The following is a 20,094-nucleotide window of genomic DNA, read 5'->3' as shown; positions in this document are numbered from 1 at the left end:
GGTTTATATCACTAGCTAGTGTCATTTAATTCATCCCCAGTATGGCTCCAAGAACACAGTGGTAAAGCAATCCAGAAGAGGATGGGTTTGGGACTCTCTCTGGTCTCCAGTCCTTTGGATCCTGGGTCTTAGATATTTCATCCATACCTACTAGTTCATTCTATTCCCCATAATTCTCTATTCCTACCAAATCCTTCCAATCTGGGGGTGGGGGCCAGGAGGAGACAAACCTAGGGACCTCAGATTTCCAACTACATTAGCGCCCCTCGAAGATCCAAGATCCAATACATGCTTTAGGGCTAGACTGGACCCTAGATTTGGGATTTACCTCACTGGTCCCAAAAGCCCTGGACCATAACAGGAATGGATGGACTGGACTAGCTCTAGGACTGCCCAAAATTTAGGGAACTAGAATCGTTTGATGCTGCTGTTGAACTCGCAGAGCAGAGTGGAGCTTTTGAGTTTTGCCAGGCAATGGAAGCAGGGAGAAGTCAGGCTGTTTCTGCAGCTATGGCTGCAAAGGTAGCAGAGCATCTGCTTGCAGAATTTGCAGTTTTCAGATTGCCAGCTAAAGACAGCCATTGTCCAATAAATACCTCAATTAAGCTTGTCTTCCTAAATGGTTGTAAGTAGTGCTGATGTATATATATTTGTCAAGGCCTTTGATTTAATCCTTTTAACGTTTCCCAGCACGCTCTTGTTTATATGTGTCCTCAACTAGTCTCTTATGTGATGCTGGTGGTAATAGTTCAGTCTGTGCCCTTCTACACTCAGAGCGATTGCCCCATTAATAGCAGGACAACCTTTGAAATAGGTTCATGGGAGCCCATCAATTTCATGTCTGTCCCATTGATGCAAATGACTATATTTATGGTGGGAAACATATTCACTTCGACGCTACTGAATTAAAATCAACCTAGTAGGGCCTCAAAGTAGTAAATGTTTTATTTGACAGATTTTACTTAGTTAAAAATAAAATAGACCGATGCCAGGTAAGAAACAAGTGTGAAGTGCGACAGGCACGAAATATTTCAGTGTGAGATTTCTGCTCTAAAATGGACCAGGAGTGACATATGGTGGTTTTATAAATGCGAGGTAAACCAGTAGCCGATAGGAAAGTACTTCAATACTAATTAAGTAAAGCCTGGAAGTAATTACCTGAGTGTACACTGAAATATTGCCTTTGAAAATGGACAAAATATTTGATTTTGCTCCTTTGCTTCAGTCGACACTGTAGCAGTGCTAGGGTGTTTTGGGTTCTGGGTTTTTTTTTTTTTTTTTTTTTGAGTATGACTTTTTATATGTATTTAAGCAAATAGTGATATACTTTAACATTTTCCTTTTCTCATTTTCTAACTTTTAAGAGAGATTGCCTCAAGTTGAAATATCTCATTCCATTCATTTGATGAGATGCCTTTCAGTCTGTGATGCGCACTCATCTTGTATTGACTTGCAATATGGCTTAAAATTGGTGAAGGTGGCTTTGTTTGTGTAACAAGCTGTTTCCTGTAAGTTGGTGTTTGGACCACAGTGACATCAGCCCATGTTTGTTAGTTTAATCCTGGCTCTTTGTCATGGGGACAGGAATGCCCCAAAATGTTGGGTCCAGGCAAGGTCAAGAGCTCCAGGTTACGTTTTTCATCATGGGGGGGAAGGACAGGCTGGAGTGAATGTGAACTCCCCTGGGGCCACCATTTTCAGGGGAGACTGGGTCAGAGCTAAGCTAACCCTACTCTTAAAAACCATCTTTTCTTAGGGCTGGGGGGGTCGCTGATGCTCTTCTTATGCATTTCCATCTTTCCCAGAAACACATCTAGGGATTTGGAAAATGAAGTACATTTTCATAATCGACTCTGGCTAGGCAACAGCTGTGCCCTAGAACTATCCAGAAAATAGTCGAATATCCAGACTCACACACTCAAACACTTGGCCACAAAAAATAAAATAAAATAAAATAAAAATAAACTGTGGGGTTTTGGCTTTCTGGAGTTTCAGAAAAACAAATAAGAAGATTCAGCTGATGCAATTCAAAATAAAATAGACTTTTTAAATAAAATCAGGAACCCTGGTTCGCTTTTTCAATAAACCTCAAAAGGTTTATTCAGACATGAGAATCAGCTTTAGTTAACTATTTGACTAGACTAAAGGAGATTCTTTTTACCATTGCCATTTTTTTTTCTTTTTTTCATTTTACTTAAGCAAAAGATCCCTTGTCTGGAATTTTGGGAGAGTTCCTCACTTTATGTGCACAAGCCAATTGGGCTTTATTGCTGGAGACCGTGACCCCAGCCTCAGATCATCGCTTGGCCAGAGAAGTGATGGGTGACTGAGCCACTGGTACAAAGAGCTGTGTCATCACTGCTTTTCTTTGTCTCCATAGGCGAAGAGTGTGACATCGACATAAATGAATGTGACAGTAACCCCTGCCATCATGCAGGCACCTGCTTGGACCAGCCCAATGGTTATACCTGCCACTGCCCACATGGCTGGGTGGGTGCAAACTGTGAGATCCGTAAGTATTTTGGCTGTTAATTAACATCACATTTTCATTCAACAAAGAGAGGATACCTGCCCAGGTGGCCCCTGTCACGACAGATGGGCAGTGAGGCCAGAGGGCTAACCTGAGTTACCCGAGTCCCAGAGGACTACCTTGCTTTGGGCAGCCCCCACTCCTTCCTGAGTCTGAATCCAGCCTTTCTCCTGGGATGAGAATGTGCAAATGTCATCCAGAGTTCACTGCTCCTAAAGACAGCCAAAAATGTGCCTAACAGAGAAGCATTAGAATCCTATCAAAAAATAGAGTCTTTGTGTTAAAAACATGAAAAAACACACAGAATATAAATTCACTTTGCATTTATGTCTTCAAGTGTCTTCAAACGTATTAGGTTCCATCGGTTGCCTGGAGAACAATCCAGAGAGGATGAGGGTAAGAGAAAATCTGAAAAACATTTCGAGCTGCTGAGAGTGAAGTGTTCTCTAAAAATGAGCCCACAGAAGTTTGAAAATGTCATAATCAAGATTTCATGTATTAAAAGAATGGATCTGCTAAGATGGAGGTGAAAATGAGAACCGACATGGAATTAGGTTTTCCGTTGTTTTGGAAACTGCTAAAAATTTAACCGTGAGAGGTGTTTTCTTCTCACTGACACTTATCAGGGCTGTGGATCTTCCATAAGGGCTCCCTCCCGGGCTCTCGCAGCCCTCTCCTATTTTTCTTCAGGTAGAGACTGCTCATCTGCTGTGAGTGTGGAAGGAGGCAAATGCATACACATAGTCCTGTCTGTCTGTCTGACTGTCTCCTTCTGGAGCTGGCTTGCTGCTGTCTCTACTCCTCTGTTCTCCAAGTGTTTCCAGAATGACCTCCCATCAGGTGGCCCAGCAGTGCCTGTGGCAGTTTGGGCCTGTCTCATTCTTGGTGCAAGCCGGAGGTAGGGGACTACATTCTCCAACATCGATTTGACCAGGAATGCTCATTGGGCTCCTCCTTGCTTACTCTTTGTCTTTGTTCTTGGCTTGGTGCTTGAGAGGGGAAGAAGGAAGTTATTTTCAGGTCTCCCCATCATCAACTTTCCTAAACACTCCTAGATGGAGTGGTCGTAGGACCAACTGGCCTTGTGAAGATGGGCAAGAAGTACTCTTCTGTTGAAGAAAGTTACAAAAAGGATTCCATGGTAAAAATGCTAAAATGTTGATGGCTAAAGCTAGTGTAGGATATGAAGACTAGAGTATGTTTAGGATGTTAAGTCCAGTCTGGTGGGGTCCATTGGTGGAAAGCAACTGTGACTTGGGTCAGCAGGACCTTGGCTCTTCCCCTGGCAAGATGCTCATTGTGTGGCTGCACTGAATTATGCCAAGGCTTAGTTTACTTACCCATAAAATGGGACCAGGTTTCATTCTAAAATTTGGCAGTTCTGTTGGAAATGACAAATTTTGTGCCTCGGAGTAGAGTAGTATCTATTTATAACTTTTATTTTATTTTATTTTTTTAATTTTTATTTATTTATGATAGTTACAGAGAGAGAGAGAGGCAGAGACACAGGCAGAGGGAGAAGCAGGCTCCATGCACCGGGAGCCCGATGTGGGATTCGATCCCGGGTCTCCAGGATCGTGCCCTGGGCCAAAGGCAGGCGCCAAGCCGCTGCGCCACCCAGGGATCCCTATTTATAACTTTTAAACCTTAATTATGAAGATAAATGTATAGGAGAGTATGGATAAGAAGTCAGGAACACAGACGAGTCCTTCAAAGAAGTTTTTAGGTAAAGCGCCATAATTATAAAAAATGGAGATTTTACTTCCTTCCAATGATGATGATATAGGCAAAAGATGTACAAGGATGGAATAATAGGGTGAAAGTTGACTTCGAATTCCAGCTCCATAATACTCTAGCTCTGTGACCCAGACAAATAAATGTACCTCCCGGGGCCTTGTCATTCTCACTTATAAGATGGTGATGGGAACATACTGTGAGGATTAAAGGAGGCAAATATGTGCAGACTTCTACTATGCAGTAGGCACTAAATAAATGCTAATTTACTGTGGCTCATATACCATGAGATACTCCTTGGGGGGCCCAGCCTTTGGCAGCTGTCTTTTTAGATGATGCATACCCAGGGCACGGGCCACACAGAGTGTCCGGGTGTGAGGGGGCCTATCTTGGTCCACACTCACGTTCTCTGTTTGCCCAAAATAGCACTTTGCCTCTGATGATCTCATTTGTCCTTCTCTGTTAGGCCAAAGGCACTGAAATCAATGTCATCACAGGTCAGGCTCTGCTAGGTTCCAGTGTTAGATGCTCCCACCCTTGACCTGAGTGTAAGAGTGGAGAATGTGTATTTGAGGTTTGCTATGACTCGTCGCTGGAACTGGTGGCCAGTGTTCTCTAGATGCTGAATCAAATGGGATGGATCTAAGGACCAGGAGAGGAGAGTGCCTGGGTGATACAAGGTCGGGTGGGTAGATCCCAACAGAAGGCTCAGATGTACACAGAGAAGAGGGAGGGGGAACTGTAGCCCACATAGCTACACAGCACAGAGGCCCCTGAGTTGTCAAAAGTGGTAAAGGAACCTCCCATCAGCCCGACCTCTGCCTCCAAAGGCCACATTGCCTGCCTCCCTCTCTCGATTACTCTGCTTCAGCCCAAACATTGTCCTGTTTTCTCTTCCTTGGACAGGTCAAGTTGATTCCTGATTCCTTCAGGGCCTTTGCCCGTACCCTGCCTTACATCTGGAGCGCTCACTAGTACAGCGGTCTCTTTTTCTGTGCATTGATTAACCCAGGAGTGAATGTTTTTTAGAAATTTGCCCCTTTAGAGTTATTATCTGTCCCCCAATCAGTAATAAGGAGCAAACATTTAGCAGACCATAAAGATTTACCAAAGCCACCAAGAAAATGGATCTGGAACTATCTAAAAGGATCATTTCAATAGCCAAAGTGTTTTATAATTACTCTGAAACAAATGCAAACCCTATGTCTTGGAAATTAACAAAACAACCTGGTGAAATTTTAATTATCTGCCATCTATTCTGACCAACTCAGAACTGATAACAGGTGTTTTTTGGAGGTTTGAGTTTTTTTTTTTTTGTATCTTAATAAAATTTTTGCCTTCCTAGAGTCAAGGTCTAATGACTGTAAATTTACAATTCCTATAAATGTTTATGTAGTGTTGTTTTGTATCATCTGCATGAGAGTTGTGAGGTTTCTACAGTTAGAGTTACAGTCAATCTTGCTGACCAAGAACAGTTGGACAGTTAAGGACATTTGAACAGTTGGATCTATGGTTAAACTATGAAATTAATGATATTTTGCAGTTGACAAATAGGTGAAGAGGCCATCCTGGATTTATAATTCAACCAATAATCAAGGGCCTCTTACTATCAGACAATGATCACTATGCTCAGGATATAAAGTTTAATGAAGCAGCCCCTGCCTTTAAGAGCTCATAATCCAAGGGTGGGTCATGATATGCGGTGGGGCTGCTGTAGGTTTTGTGCAAGCTGCTCTAGGAACCCAGGGAAGGGGCCCCGAGGGAGTTTTTACATGGACATCTCAGGATTCCTCTCCCCAAAATGCATGGAATTTCGTAATGGTTGAAGAAACCCATCAAATGCTTATGTTATATGGACAATCCTTATCGTACAGATTGGTTGGGTTCTTTGGTTCTCATTTTTGTATAAACTAGGATACTTTAAAAATAAATTTAATTAATCTTCCTCCTTCTGCTTCAGTCCCCAAAGGTAAATAAATTATTAGCATTTATTGTATATATTTTCAGACCTATTCGGTCAATACTGTAAGTCCTCATTTTCTCCCACACAAATGAGACTCTTCCAAACCGTGAGAGACTCCTAACTCTGGGAACAAACAAAGGGTTGCAGAAGGGGAGGAGGGTGAGGGGATAGGGTAACTGGGTGACAGGCACTAAGGAGGGCACTTGATGAGATAGATGAGCACTGGGTGCTATACCATATGTTGGCAAATTGAATTTAAATTAAAGAATAAAAAATAAAAATATTCACAAGAACAACAAAACAAAACAAAAAACCAAATGGGACTATTCTATACATACTGTTGAGCATTTTGCTTTTCTGCTTAATAATATATGGAATGTTTATCCATGTTGGCTTATGCAGGACCTCGCTGTTGTAACACCACATGGCTTCCAGTCTAGCCCCTCAAACCCTTTCTTTATATGCAGCCAGAACATCTTTCCTTTTCTTTTAGCTTTCTAAAAGTCCTTTTAAGAATTTTTTTCTAATTCTTTTTATTGTGGCAAATACACATAACATGAAATTAACTATCTTAATCATTTTAAGTGCACAGTTCAGTGGTACTAAGTGCCTTCATATTGTGGGCAACCCTCACCACATCCATCTCCGTAACCCTTTTCATCTTGAAAAACCGGAGCTCTGGCCCCATTAAATGATAACTCCCCGTGACCCCTTCCCTCAGCTGCTGGCAATCACCATAAGCTTTCTTTGTTTCTTTCTTTCTGTTTTTTAATCTCCCCTTGTGCCTCATGCCCCAGCCTCTGGCAACCACCGCTCTACTCTTTTTTTTCTTTAGATTCCACACACAAGTGAGCTCGGGCAATATTTGTCCTTCCCTATTGGACCTGTTTCACTTAGCATAACGTCCTCGGGTCCCTCTCCCAGGGGTTGCAACTGGCAGAGGCATCTTTTCAAAGTGCAAATCCGAATGCTCAGATTCCTCCTCCTTTCCACCACCGTGTCCATCTGTATCGGTGCCGAGCGTGTATTAAAGACCAAAGACTGAAGACTGCACTTGGCCCTGTGGGGCCTGTGAGATATTGCCCCTCCTCACCCAGCCAGCCTCTGGTTTTGCTCCACCAGCAGTCCCTCTGATCCCCCTCCAGCCTCTTGTCCTGTTCCCCACCTCCTCCCAGGTCATTGCCATGGTCTGGGGTTGTGTTCCCTCTGTTCTGCCCTGTCTCTGGTTCATGCCCACTTACCTGTAGAGCCCGGCTTTCTGCAGACCCTCACCTCCGGAGCTCTCCTGATTCCCCATTAGATGGAGCTTCCCCAATCCCTTCCTGTAGCACCGCAAAGATGGTCCCTCGTTGGTTTGGCGCACTGTCTGCAGCTACTTTGTGACCATTTTTGGGGTCCCTCTATCCCTCGGAAGACAGAGGGCTCCGGGAGCCAACTGTCTCCTTTCCCTCGCACTTTATCCCAGCACTCAGTAACCTGAGCCTGGTACACAGTGGTGCCAAATTAATGGCTGCTCAGCGAATGGATCCTACAAAGGAGGTGAGCTCTTCTTTCCATTCCTTTCCTATGCCTTTCTCTTCTGAAGGTTGATGAGAGTTGTTACTATTTTCCAATCTCATTGTCTGCCTCACTTGTCCAGATAACTTTTAGCTCTAGAAAACATAAGGTAATCTGAAACCCCTCCTCTCAATCCGTCTAGCAACAGATGGGCTAAAAAATTATCTGGCTGTCTGATGTCTACACCGCACACTCTCTTTTTAAATAGCGTAGGTGAACACATTTAAGTAGTCTGGCGACATTCATGCGGGTGAATTAAAAACCAGATGTGGGCAGTGTGCTTTAGAATGAAATTCGTACATCTAGTGACATCTCTTTTCGGTGGGGTGGAGGTTGTTGGCGGGTCTGGTTTTATTCTCAGGCTGGCCACGGATGGCCTCTATCACCCTGCTTTGTTTGGGACCATTTGGAATGTAAATGCGAAAGCAATTTGGAAAATACAAAACCCGAAACAAATTTCGTGAGACCTAAATACAACTCGTCTGGCAGACCCATAAGCGAGACATTTTCCCCAGAACAGCTTGTGTGCATGCATTCCCGGTCACGCACCTGCTGGAGCCAATGGGATCATTCCATCCAGCACATTCCGGTGCACAGTTGCACAGTTCCTCCCTGAGCTGTGCTGGAGCTGGCATAGTAAATGATTCATGCAGTGGAGCTCCTGGGGTGCAGCAAAGCGATGTAGCTCACGAGGGGTCTTAGGACTTACGTACAGTGGAGGTGGCGGCGGCAGCCACCTGGTGCGGATAGCTGCACTTGCCGCTTCCAGGCCATGGCTTGGATCTATTCAGATCCAGCTCGTTTCCCACCTGATGAGTGTGTCAAGCAGCCACACTCACTTCTATCAGAAAAATGTTGGCTGACAGTGAGGTCGAAAAAAAAAAAATGAAAGAGCCAGGAGTAGGGGAGGAGGGAAGCAGAGCTGTTGGGAGGAATTTCGAGAAAGTTTTCCCCAAAGTTCCAGCAGCCTGGAATGCATTTTGGGGAAGTAGAACAGATGGTCAGAAATGTAAGCAGTGTAGGCAGCTCAGGTCTGGGACACCGTGCTCAGCGTGGAGCCCAGTGCCCTTCTCTTTCCTTGGCAGTGGCCGTGGGGTTGGGCACCTGCTGCAGACACACAATTGATATGGGGTGTAAGCTGTTTATACGAGGTTTACGCATCCACTACGAGGGCTCATCAGGAACTTGTGTGGCCCTGCCATTGCGATCGGAGCCCTCTAGCAAGCTGGCGTAGAAGCAGCGCTGGCTTTCCTTGTGTTGACGCTAGATGGGTGTTAGAGCATACTCTGAGCATTGGACTCCAGCCCACAACTGAATTTTTCAGAGAATGTTGAAATACTTGGAAATCAAGTGAGTCATGCTCCTCTTTCAGCCAGAAAAATGAGCGTCTCTCTCAGTGTGCACCAGGTATTGCCAAATGAAGTGGCTGTGATCTGTGATCGAGGCTTGGTTCTAGCTTCACAAAAACACCTTCTCCCGTCCGTGGCGACCGTTCACTTGCAGGGATTTATGTCGGCCCGTCTGCCTGTACGTGAGCTGGTTAGGATGGGGCCGGGAGTGCACTCGTCGTCAGCCCCACCGCTGCAGGCGGCCTCAGATGGCCAAGCCAGACTTCAGGGGTCTTGATAAAAAAAAAAACAAAAAACAAAAAACAAAAACCAAAGTCGGGAGATCTGGATGCAAAGACCATGCTTCATTCGTCTCATTCTTCTCAAACTCTCAGGAGCCACCAGGCTTGGGGCATGGGTCCTTTTTCCATTAGGCCTCTAGGAAAGGGATCTGCACACTTGGCCTCGTTTGAGGATTTACCTGTGCTCTTCTTCAGATTGTGACTTTTCAAGGTAAAGCATAGCTGGTTCTCGGATTCTGTGGTCACTCACGGAAGATGTAGCTAAGAGGAGGGTATGCGTACCTGGAGATCGCAAACACTCTCACAGCGTATGGCGCAGTGGGAAGGGTCTGAGCATTTCCTGGGAAGACAGGAAATGCTGTCTCCACACCCACCCCTGAGTCCCATTATAGGCCCCCTCTGGAGTCCTCATCTGCAAATGATGGTCTGGAGTTGGTGGTGCTGTGAGTCAGGTAGAGAAGTCATCCTCTTTCCACTGGAATTTCACTTCTCTTTGGTCTTATCTAGCCCTTTTGATTTTCAAAACTTCCTTTCAGTTCCTGTTCACATTATCCAGAACATTCTGCTTGGTGCAGGTCTACAAATAGGACATAATTTGGCACTCTTGACCTGTTCCATGCAGGAGTTTATGTCCCCTTCTTCCATTTATTTTCCTGCTCATACCGGGCAACGCTCAGTAATCCTGAGCTCACAGCATGTGCTACCGAGGACAGTGTCTTTATCCTTTATCCCTCTTCTACCACCACACCTGCTCCTTTTTAGGACCATCCACCGTGTGCCTGGCAGCAGACTTTCTTCCTATTCTTTACATGTGTTCTAACTTATGCTCCCAGCAAGCCATGGGGTACCTGTTGCTATTTTCACCTTGTAAAGGAAGAAACCAAGTCTCAGGAAGGTTGAGTAAATGGGGGATTGAAAGCAAGATTGGTGTGATCCTAAGGCCCACACTTCTTCCATTGTTGTGTTGGAAGATAATTCCATGGCTATTTTTTTCAAATAACTTATTGCTTGTTTTAAAATATTTTTATAAAAGCAATACATTATTCTTTTGAAAAAAGCTGGAGAAGACTGAGAAGTGTAATGAAGGAAAGAAAAATCACTCCTAATCTTGCCTTCCAGTGATCTCTGTTGTTAGTGTGTTGCTGTGTGAGACAGACGCTAAGGACTTGGATCTAGACTTGAACTCACCCAGCTAGTGATACCAATTTTCCACAAAGTAGACAGAGAAAATACCTCATTTTTGATTGGTCGTAATGATTACATGAGATGTTTTCAAAGAGCTTACCATAGTAGGAAGTCAACAAATGTTCATCATTATCATCGCTCCATCCTGAGCTTTTCAGAGTGTAGACAGACACTTGTGACTCTCCTATACAGCTAGCTCCTGTATGGTCAACTGCTTTTGTTCTTTTGTTAGAATGAAACATGTCTCCATCTCACTAAGAGCTGAATATTTAGGTTGTTTCCCATTTTTTGCTTTTATGAATTGTCGTTCTATTTGTGGGGTGAAGAGAGGGTACGGGGGGTGGGACCTCTAGCTATTAGCTGTAACATTTTCTTTCTTTAAAAAAAAATACCTGAAAAAACATAAAGCAAAAACTGGTCTAATGTGAACTTTATTAACTTTGAACAGTATTAACTTTGAGTGGTGAGTACCTGGGGGTCGTGTTTCTTTAATGAGCCTTTTCCTAAATGTATAATAACTGATCACTTAACATTCAAAAATTGTGATGCTGAGATGAACATCCTTGTATATGGGGCTTTGTGCATTCATAGAAATCATTTCCCAGCATACATTCTAAAAATTGGAATTTCTGGGCCAAACGATACTCCATTAAGTTTACACAAGGGTTGAATATCAATTCACATGTCCTCATGTCTGCACCCATGTCAGCTGTGGTTATGAAACATTTTAAATATTTGGGAACTGCTAGAGGAATTCCATTCTTAAAGAATTATGAAACTAAACACTCTTCTACTTGTATTTCTTTGGTGGATTCCTTTTCATATCCTTTGCCCATTTTTCTATGGTGTGTTCTTGGCCTTTCTTAACGATTTGTAAGAGGCTCTTATACAGTACGAATTAGCCCTTGATCTGGGTTATCCATAGAAAATAATTCCTTTCAGTTTGGACAGCCCTTATATTTTAGGTTGCTGAAGCAAGGACCTATTTTTTTTTTTTTTTTTTGCAAGGACCTATTCTAAAGGTCATAGCTCACATCCAGTTGTTTGCTAACTTTCGCCCCAGATCTCCAGTGGAAGTCGGGCCACATGGCAGAGAGTCTCACCAACATGCCCCGGCACTCCCTGTACATCATCATCGGAGCCCTCTGCGTCGCCTTCATCCTGATGCTGATCATCCTCATTGTGGGCATTTGCCGCATCAGCCGCATCGAGTACCAGGGCTCTTCCAGGCCGGCCTACGAGGAGTTCTATAACTGTCGCAGCATCGACAGCGAGTTCAGCAATGCCATCGCCTCCATCCGGCATGCCAGGTGGGCTGCAGGGGGGAGGGCGGGGAGGGCAGCTCTCGCTTCCACCTGTGCATTCCTGGGACCTGGGTGATGTTGTGAGCGGGACTTCACACCTGCAAAGAGGATTTCGTAGACGAAAGCATTGGTTGAAGGAGTACTGGGGCCAGACAGTTAGGTTGCTTTATAAGCAACCCCTTTTAATTTGCTGCAAGCCTTCTGTTTTCATTGAATACACTCATTCATTTAATTTGTGTTTATCTATGCTATAAATAGCCGAATCTTAATTATGGTGTAGGAAACATTTTTTGATGATTGCTTTTTGGAATGTCTTAAGCTATGTTCTTCAAATAGCATGAATATGTTCTTCAAATAGCATTTGATTTAGGGGCTTACTTAAGGAGGGATAAACAGCTGTCATTCTGCTGTTAGTGTTCATATGATATAAAACGGGGTCCTTCTCTGGAGGAAAGACTCCTGGAGAGACAAGGAGTTAATGTGGTACCGCAGAGAGAGCCTGAGTCCCAACTACCCCATTACCTGACTCTATTTTACACAGACCATTCAAGCCTCCACAACTACTGTTCCCTCCACTGAAGTGTCCCCGCTTAGAGAATTAAGGCAATCAAATTAAATTACAAATATTATAGGATTGTATAAACAGATAACACCACTATTTCTACAAATCTTTTATAACAATAAAAGAATCAGCTAATCTAACATTTTGTTGACTTCTCCAAAGGACATTTGCTACAAGAACAATAATGACAGTGTTTGTTAAAAGAAAGCTACCTTTCCTTTTAATTGCTTGAACAATCTAAATCATACGATTCAGAAAGTCTGTGCTGTAGTGAAGGGTGGACCGAGCTTGGTGTCTTAAGACTGGGGCTCACGAGAACTAGTAGCTGCATAACCTCTGTTGAGACGTGGCTACTGGTCTTGATCCAAACACACACGGATCCAAATTCTGTCTTTATGGCAAAGAAGCTAAGAGGTTCAGGATGTTTGCTTTCTCCACAAGGAAGTCCCCAAACCCAAGACCCCGATCTCACCATGATCTTGCCACTCTAAGGGAAGTAACAGCCTGACCCTGGGTTCCAGGGATAGGAACCAGTGGAAGGAGAGAAATTGGGAGGCACAGAGCAGGTGCCCTGATGCCCCGATGTGACAAGCGTGTCTTCTTTCTTTTTTTTTTTTTTTTTTAATTTTTACTTATTTATGATAGTCACACACAGAGAGAGAGAGAGAGAGAGAGGCAGAGACACAGGCAGAGGGAGAAGCAGGCTCCATGCACTGGGAGCCTGACGTGGGATTCGATCCCGGGACTCCAGGATCCTGCCCTGGGCCAAAGGCAGGCGCTAAACCGCTGCGCCACCCAGGGATCCCGCGTGTCTTCTTTCTGAGAGCTGCACCCACCTTACTTCTAGAACTATGAAGGAGAGGGGAAGGTAGATCCCCTTTAAAGTCAGGCCCTACACAGCTGCACATCAGTGACTCTCCTTCCTTTAAGGGCAAGCTTGACATCACAGTCTCCAGGAAGCCCTGAGACCAATCCCTGCACATCTTGTTTATTTGACTCCTCCACCAGCCAGTACATGTAGGGCTGTTTTATTTCTGTCTTCAGTGGGTCCTGGCCCATAGCAGACCTTACTTAGTAAAATTTGAAGTCTTAATGAAAGGACAATCTCTATTAGGGGTTGCTATAGGATGTCTTGACCTGCCTGAGGTGGCTTCATTCCAGGGCACCAGCCTAATAAGTGGCCCGCATGAGTGTTTGCAGTACCCAGAAGTCACGGGATGAGAGATGGAAGGTGTAAAAAGAAAGGGAAACAAGCTTCTATGTCGCTCAAGAGTCTTCTCCCTCCATTCCCAGGAGTGCTAAGTTCACCAGGAAGGAGCAGAATCGGTGGCATTATACTGGGATGTACTGGGAGACCTGAGGAGTCAGGTTCCCTTCACACCCACAGGGACCTCTGGCTCAGATCCTTGTGTGTTCAAGAGGAGTATCTTATTTCAGCCCCAGAATAGTTTAAGATAGATTCTTCTGAGCTTCCTGCTTATATAGCCCACTCGGAAGATATTTAACTGGATAGTCTTGGAAGGAAAGAATAAACTTGAAAGCATTTACAAACCTGGTTCTTATTTGGTGCTGATTTTTATCAAAAATATTTACTGCAGAATTCCCAACCAATAAGCTCCTCCATGCACCAGTGACTGCAGATAAAACCATTGAAGTTAATACAATACCTTCCCAGATATCTGGAACATTCCCTTATAAACGTTTATTCAGCCGCGACCTGTGGTTTCTACAACATGGCTCTCTAGAGGTCCTGGCTGGGTCTCTGGCTGGTTGGCCCCTTTTCACTCCCCTTTCCTGGAAACCCTAGAAAGGCACTGAAAAAAAATTAACCCTTCTGCTATTACCTCCTCCCTAGTTTCCAGCAGTGACCTGTAGCTAACGCCCATTTCACAGCCTGTCTCCCTGCTGTCGGCCTGGAGATGACATTGCATCGAATGACTGCAGCTCAGCAGCCACACAGGATAAATACTGAGTGGGTCACCTGTGACATTCACGAGTGACCGAGGAAGTGTCTGGTGATTCTGACGTCAGCACGCAGTTAGTTGAGGCTAGTGCCGGGGTGTGAGGGAGCCTCCCCCTTCTCTCTCTTGTTAAGGGTCCTGTGTTCTGTGGCTGCTTTGCTGATGCTCAGGCTGGAGAGAGTTTGTGACTGGCCAGCAGGAGCAAATGAGCATCCCAGGCTCTGGAGTGAGGTCACATCTCGGCTGCAGATTGTTCACGGCCCCACGAGCTCTAAGCACCTAATCACAGAAAATAGAAACAGGACAGCCGTGGAAGGATCCAGTCATGTTTTCTTAAATAGTATCTCAGGACTTTGGCTGTTTTCAAGGTCAGATCCACCTACATTCCCTGAGGTGGTGTTTTAGGTTTTGACTTTCGGTGGAATATGAACTAGAAGAATGCACCCTCCGTTCCCTGAGGTGGTGTTTTAGGTTTTGACTTTCAGCGGAATATGAACTAGAAGAACGCACTCTCTTAGATCTGCCTTACAATTGGTTGCAGTATCTTTTTTTTTTTTTTTTTTTTTTTTTTTTTTTTTTTTTTTGGTTGCAGTATCTTATAGTGAGATAAGGTGTATGAGGCTGGTCACCAGATATGTTTGCGATGTCAGTGACCTTAACGCTGCTGTTGCCACAGCTTCCCATGATTGCTTCTGGGTTTTGTTGACATGACCAGACACTATGCTAAATCCTTTGGAGAGAGGGACTCGTGGGTGATTTTTACAGTCTTCATCAAAGGCCTGCAAAATACTTTAGACTTTATGGAGCATACCTTCCTCAGGTCTTTGTATTAGCTCTGCCTTTGTAGCATGAAAGTCACAGACACTCATGAATGGATGTAACTGTGTTCCAATAAAACTTTATTTAAAACAGGCGACAGTGGGGTGCCTGGGTGGCTCTCAGTGAAGCATCTGCCTTTGACTCAGGTCATGATCCTAGGTCCTGGGATTGAGCCCCCACATTGTTGCAATCGTTGCATCATTGGGGGGTGCTGCTCTGTGGGGAGTCTGCTTCCTCTCCCTCTGTCCCTCCCCCTGCTCATAGTCTCTCTCACTCTGCTCTCTCTCAAATAAATAAATAAAATCTTAAAAAAAAAAAAAAAAAAAAAAGCAGGCAACAGGCCGTAATTGGTTTTCATGCTATACATTGTGAACCCCTGGTCTACATTATAATTTTTTCTATTTTCCAATTTTTTTTTTTTTTAAAATGTGTCTTTGTGATAAGGAGAAAAAAAAAAAAAACCAGTGTGTTATTTAAAGGAACAGTCACATAAATATTCCTGCCATAACACAGGCAAGCTCTTACCATTGGCTTAGTGCCTGAGAGTTTAAATGGAATTCTATGGCTGTTAGCTTATTTCTTAACATCCACCCAATTCTGAGAAACAAAGGAAATATAAAAAAGCTGTGGGGATTATAAATTTAAGTAGGAATGCACAATCATTTTTTTACTAGATGGGAGCTTGCCATTGTGATAGGTGTAGGAGATTCAAGGGAAGTCTTGTTTCATTTTAGTGTGTTTTAAAGATTTTATTCATGAGAGAGAGAGAAAGAGAGAAAGAGAGTGCGCAGGGGGAGAGGCAGAGGGAGAGGGACATGCAGACTCCACGCTGGGTGTGGAGCCCAACATGGGGCTCAATCTCAAGACCCTGAGATCATGACCTGAGCCAAAACCAAGAGTCGGATGCTTAACCAACAGAACCATCCAGGTGCCCCTCATTTTATTGTTTTTTTTTAAAAGCCATTTTAGCTTCTATGTGGTGGATGCTTTAGGGTAGAGACCTCTGTATTTCACCTAAGGAATGTGGAGCTAATTAGGTCATAGCACAGGGATTCCAACTCAGGATAGCACTGGGGGTATTACCCCTCTTTAAACCAGGTTACCTTTGTAACCAGCCTTACACTTTATGACCCATACTGGTTGAGAGTAGATCTCATTAGCACCGTGCACACAGCCAGTTGCTTGTCTAGATAGGAACCAGGGTTCCTTGTTCTTCAGCTGTGGCTGATCCTGACTGGTTTCAGCCCTTGCCTTTTTTTTTTTTTTTTTAATTTATTTATGATAGTCACACACAGAGAGAGAGAGAGAGAGAGGCAGAGACACAGGCAGAGGGAGAAGCAGGCTCCATGCACCGGGAGCCCGACGTGGGATTCGATCCCGGGTCTCCAGGATCGCGCCCTGGGCCAAAGGCAGGCGCCAAACCGCTGCGCCACCCAGGGATCCCCAGCCCTTGCCTTATTACGCTCCGTGGATCTGAAACACCCATCCTCAAACCTGCCTTGTCAATATTCAGCCCCATGATCGCAATTTAAGATTACAGCCCTTTGCTTTAGCTTGTTGGTGGATTGCATAATGTGGAGGCATTTAACTTTCTAGATGTTGAAGAAACAGATTCTCCTTCAAACTATGAAATCATATAAAAAAAATAAAACGGATTCTTTAAACACATATTCAAACTATTAAGTTGCTTGGATTTTTTTTTCCCTTGGCCAACCAATTGCTTGATCGGCTATCTGGACTTCGCTGACCTTCCCATCAAAGTTCCCCCAGGAAAGGGTCTCACTGGCTTACAATGTTAGGATACAGAGGGCTTTGCACTGGGATTGCCCGACTTTTAACATGAATCAATATTATTAGTGGTATATTGTTACCAACGTGGCTAGCTGTTTTATGAGAAATAGATTGTCAAAATATTTGCGCCGTAAAGCGGCTTCCAGAAGTTTCAGCCTTGGGAGAAAGTGTTCAGATCCAGTTGGCTTTTACAATGTTACCCCTTTCCCTAGTGTCAGATTATGCAGGCCTCACTCAATCTAGATAAACAGACCACAGGCTGGAATCCAACCCGCATTTATGCACAGACCAGTGAGGCTTCACATTTTAGACATGATTTTATTGAAAGCTTTTTAATCTTATGGTAATATCCTTGGATTTCTTGGTGGCGGGATGTGTTAACTCTATGCGTGTTGCCCATCTGGCGTGGTTCCTGACTTTGTGCCCCTGAAAACCAGTAGATCTTGAGTCAACCAGAACAAATGATTGACAATTGTTTTAAAAACAAAAGATAATATGAAGAATGGACATTTTCTCCTTTCCCATTCCTTTCCACTTCTCACTTTATGTGAGAAGATTGGCTTTCCAAGATAGCAAAGGGAAAAGTAGTAACAGGGGAAACAGAGGTAGGGTGAAAACCGTGATAAGTGAGCCCCTTAAAGTCTTAGGGGCTCATCCCACCATCCTTTTTTAAAATTTAAGCTTCTTTACGTGTTTCTTTTAAAAACCCTATTGGACTTGAAACAGTTAAAAAAATATTGTCTGTATGAGGGAGGAGGCACGGTGGGTGAATGTGGAAGATTACTTAAATCATATTATACTCCAGGGACTTTAGGGAAGGTGAGGCCTTCAATGGGAAGAGACCACCCAGAAGTTGAATTGGCTTTATTTTAATAATCTCCATCTTAAGACTGGTTTGGCAGGAAGTCCTGAAATTGGATTTTGACACCCTTGGCTTCTGGGCGTCAGTCCTGCTGTTGAAGGGATTTTGATATGCACAGATCTTTTGGGACAATGGCTCATGCTCAGAGGAAAACAACAAAAAACAATGGCCTGTGTGTGGGGGGTGTGGGGAGGAACAGGTGGGTGGGGTTGGATGGCGGGCACCTGGTGTTGTGGGCAGACATCTCCTTATCTGCTCATCTCCTCATGTTGGGACCTCAGATGACCTCTGAGCCTTCATAGCCCTCCAGTAAGTCCCCAGGAAGACTTGCCCTGCCATTCTGTGTTCCTGGAATGGATGTAAAATAAGCTCGCCTCTGCAGATAGTTAAGAGTCTCAGAAGATAAAGAGAAATAAATACATTTTCTTAAGACCTATTGTAGGGCTGAAACGCCTGTTGCTTTGCCAGGATTTAACCTAGAAGCGTCAACATTCATTTGGGCCCCGTGTTTCATGAAATCCTTTTTTTACCTCCCGCACTGAATGAGTAATGTGCATACTCATTCAGCATTGATATCCGGATCTCTTCAATTTCTGTGCTGCAAGAGAATATATTTCTTAGGGTATTTTTATTGTTCCATCTGATTCTTGAATCTGTTATTCTCACTACTTGCCTTTCATAGAATTTGAGACCCACTGTTCATCTAACCAGGGTCCTCTCTCCCTGCGGTTTCAGGTTTGGCAAGAAATCCCGGCCTGCGATGTACGACGTGACCCCCATCGCCTATGAGGACTACAGCCCCGATGACAAACCCCTGGTCACACTGATTAAAACAAAAGATTTGTAATCTTTTTGGGGGGGATTATTTTTCAAAAAGATGGGATACTACCCTCATTTAAATATTTTTAAGAAAATAAAAAGCTTAAGAAATTTGAAATGGTAGCTGCTCAAGAGTTTTCGGTAGAATATCGAAGAACTAATTTTCTGCAGCTTTTAGTTTGGAAAAAATATTTTAAAAAACAAAATTTGTGAAATCCATAGACTACGTTTTAATGTACTTTCAGCTCTTTAAACTGTATGCTTCGACTAGTGTGTGCTCTTCCCATGGTAGATGCCGTCATGAAACGCGGCTGGCTTTCTGTGGCTGTTACAGAGAATAAGTCTAATCGACGAGAAGTTTCCATGTGACGTGTGAGTGCCGGCTTTCTGAGTAGTTAGGAAACACATGTAGAGTATGACCCATATAACAGTATACCCGTTAACCTAAAACGAAGTCTGAAATGTTTGTTTTGTGAAAAAAGAAACTAGTTGCATTTATTATTCCTAACCCGAATGAAATTAGCCTTTGCCTTCTTCTGTGCATGGGTAAGTAACTTATTTCTGCACTGTTCCGTTGAACCTTGCGGAAGCGTTCTTTTGAGTTCGTTTTTTGTCATTTTCGCAACAGTCGTCAAGCCAGGCCTGGAAGTCACGCAGCAAACGGGCCTCGTGAGGCAAATTACGACCGCAGCAAATCTATATTTCCTTTTAGAAGTCAAGGTTTTTCTATTGTGAGTAAATTGAATTTACGTTGGAGTTGTTTGTTGCTAAGAGGTAGTCAATATAAGAGAGTACTAGTTCCTTCTGTAGTGAGTGCTTCTCCTAGGACATCTTTATTTATATCCAGGACATGTTTGTGGCCGTATTGGATTGATATGTGCTTCTTCTGATTCTTGCTAATTTCACAGACTATTGAATAAATGTTACCAAGTCCAAGATGCACTTGTCTCTCATTCTTTTAAAAGAAGAGAAAACGTTTTGGGTTTGATATTGCTTGTCGATCTCGCTGTTTTTCACATCTTGACTGTTCCGAGGAAGACCATTCTGCAGCTGTCAGATCCATTCCTGTACCTTCTGGGAACCGTCCTGATCTAATTGCCAGCGAAGCCTCCCCCACTTCCTTTAAACATGAAGGATGGGGGGAAAAATAACAAGAATTCTCCTTTTAGCATTTACATCAGAACCTGCCCGCAAAGTACAGCACACAGGACTGTTGGGGACACTGAAATGCGGAAAGGCTCCTAGGCACGACGTGCAGGGGCACCTGCAGCCTCAGGAAATGTCCTCTGTGTGCTGCTGTCCGGTGGAGGTCAAGTGAAATTGCCTCAGCAAACAACACTGGGGTCCTTAGGAACGTGAAAGCAGCTCACAGTCACC

At 43.9% G+C, this 20,094-nt stretch overlaps 1 protein-coding gene across 1 annotated transcript in view; it reads left to right on the top strand.

Annotated features, from left to right (window-relative positions):
• Positions 1 to 19,655, top strand: part of DNER (delta/notch like EGF repeat containing) — a 313,381-nt gene extending 293,726 nt beyond the window's left edge. The window contains exons 11-13 of the mRNA XM_038574064.1: positions 2,381 to 2,512; positions 11,663 to 11,909; positions 18,634 to 19,655. Of these exons, the coding sequence (XP_038429992.1) occupies positions 2,381 to 2,512; positions 11,663 to 11,909; positions 18,634 to 18,745 (491 nt within the window). The 3' untranslated portion in view covers positions 18,746 to 19,655. The remainder of the gene's footprint in view (positions 1 to 2,380; positions 2,513 to 11,662; positions 11,910 to 18,633) is intronic.
• The last annotated feature ends 439 nt before the right edge of the window (positions 19,656 to 20,094 follow it).

The sequence above is a fragment of the Canis lupus genome, chromosome 25, assembly GCF_011100685.1.
Source record: "Canis lupus familiaris isolate Mischka breed German Shepherd chromosome 25, alternate assembly UU_Cfam_GSD_1.0, whole genome shotgun sequence".
In the NCBI taxonomy this organism is placed as follows: Eukaryota; Metazoa; Chordata; class Mammalia; order Carnivora; family Canidae; genus Canis; species Canis lupus.
Note: the sequence above shows the minus strand (reverse complement) of the source record. Positions and strands in the feature narration are given on the sequence as shown.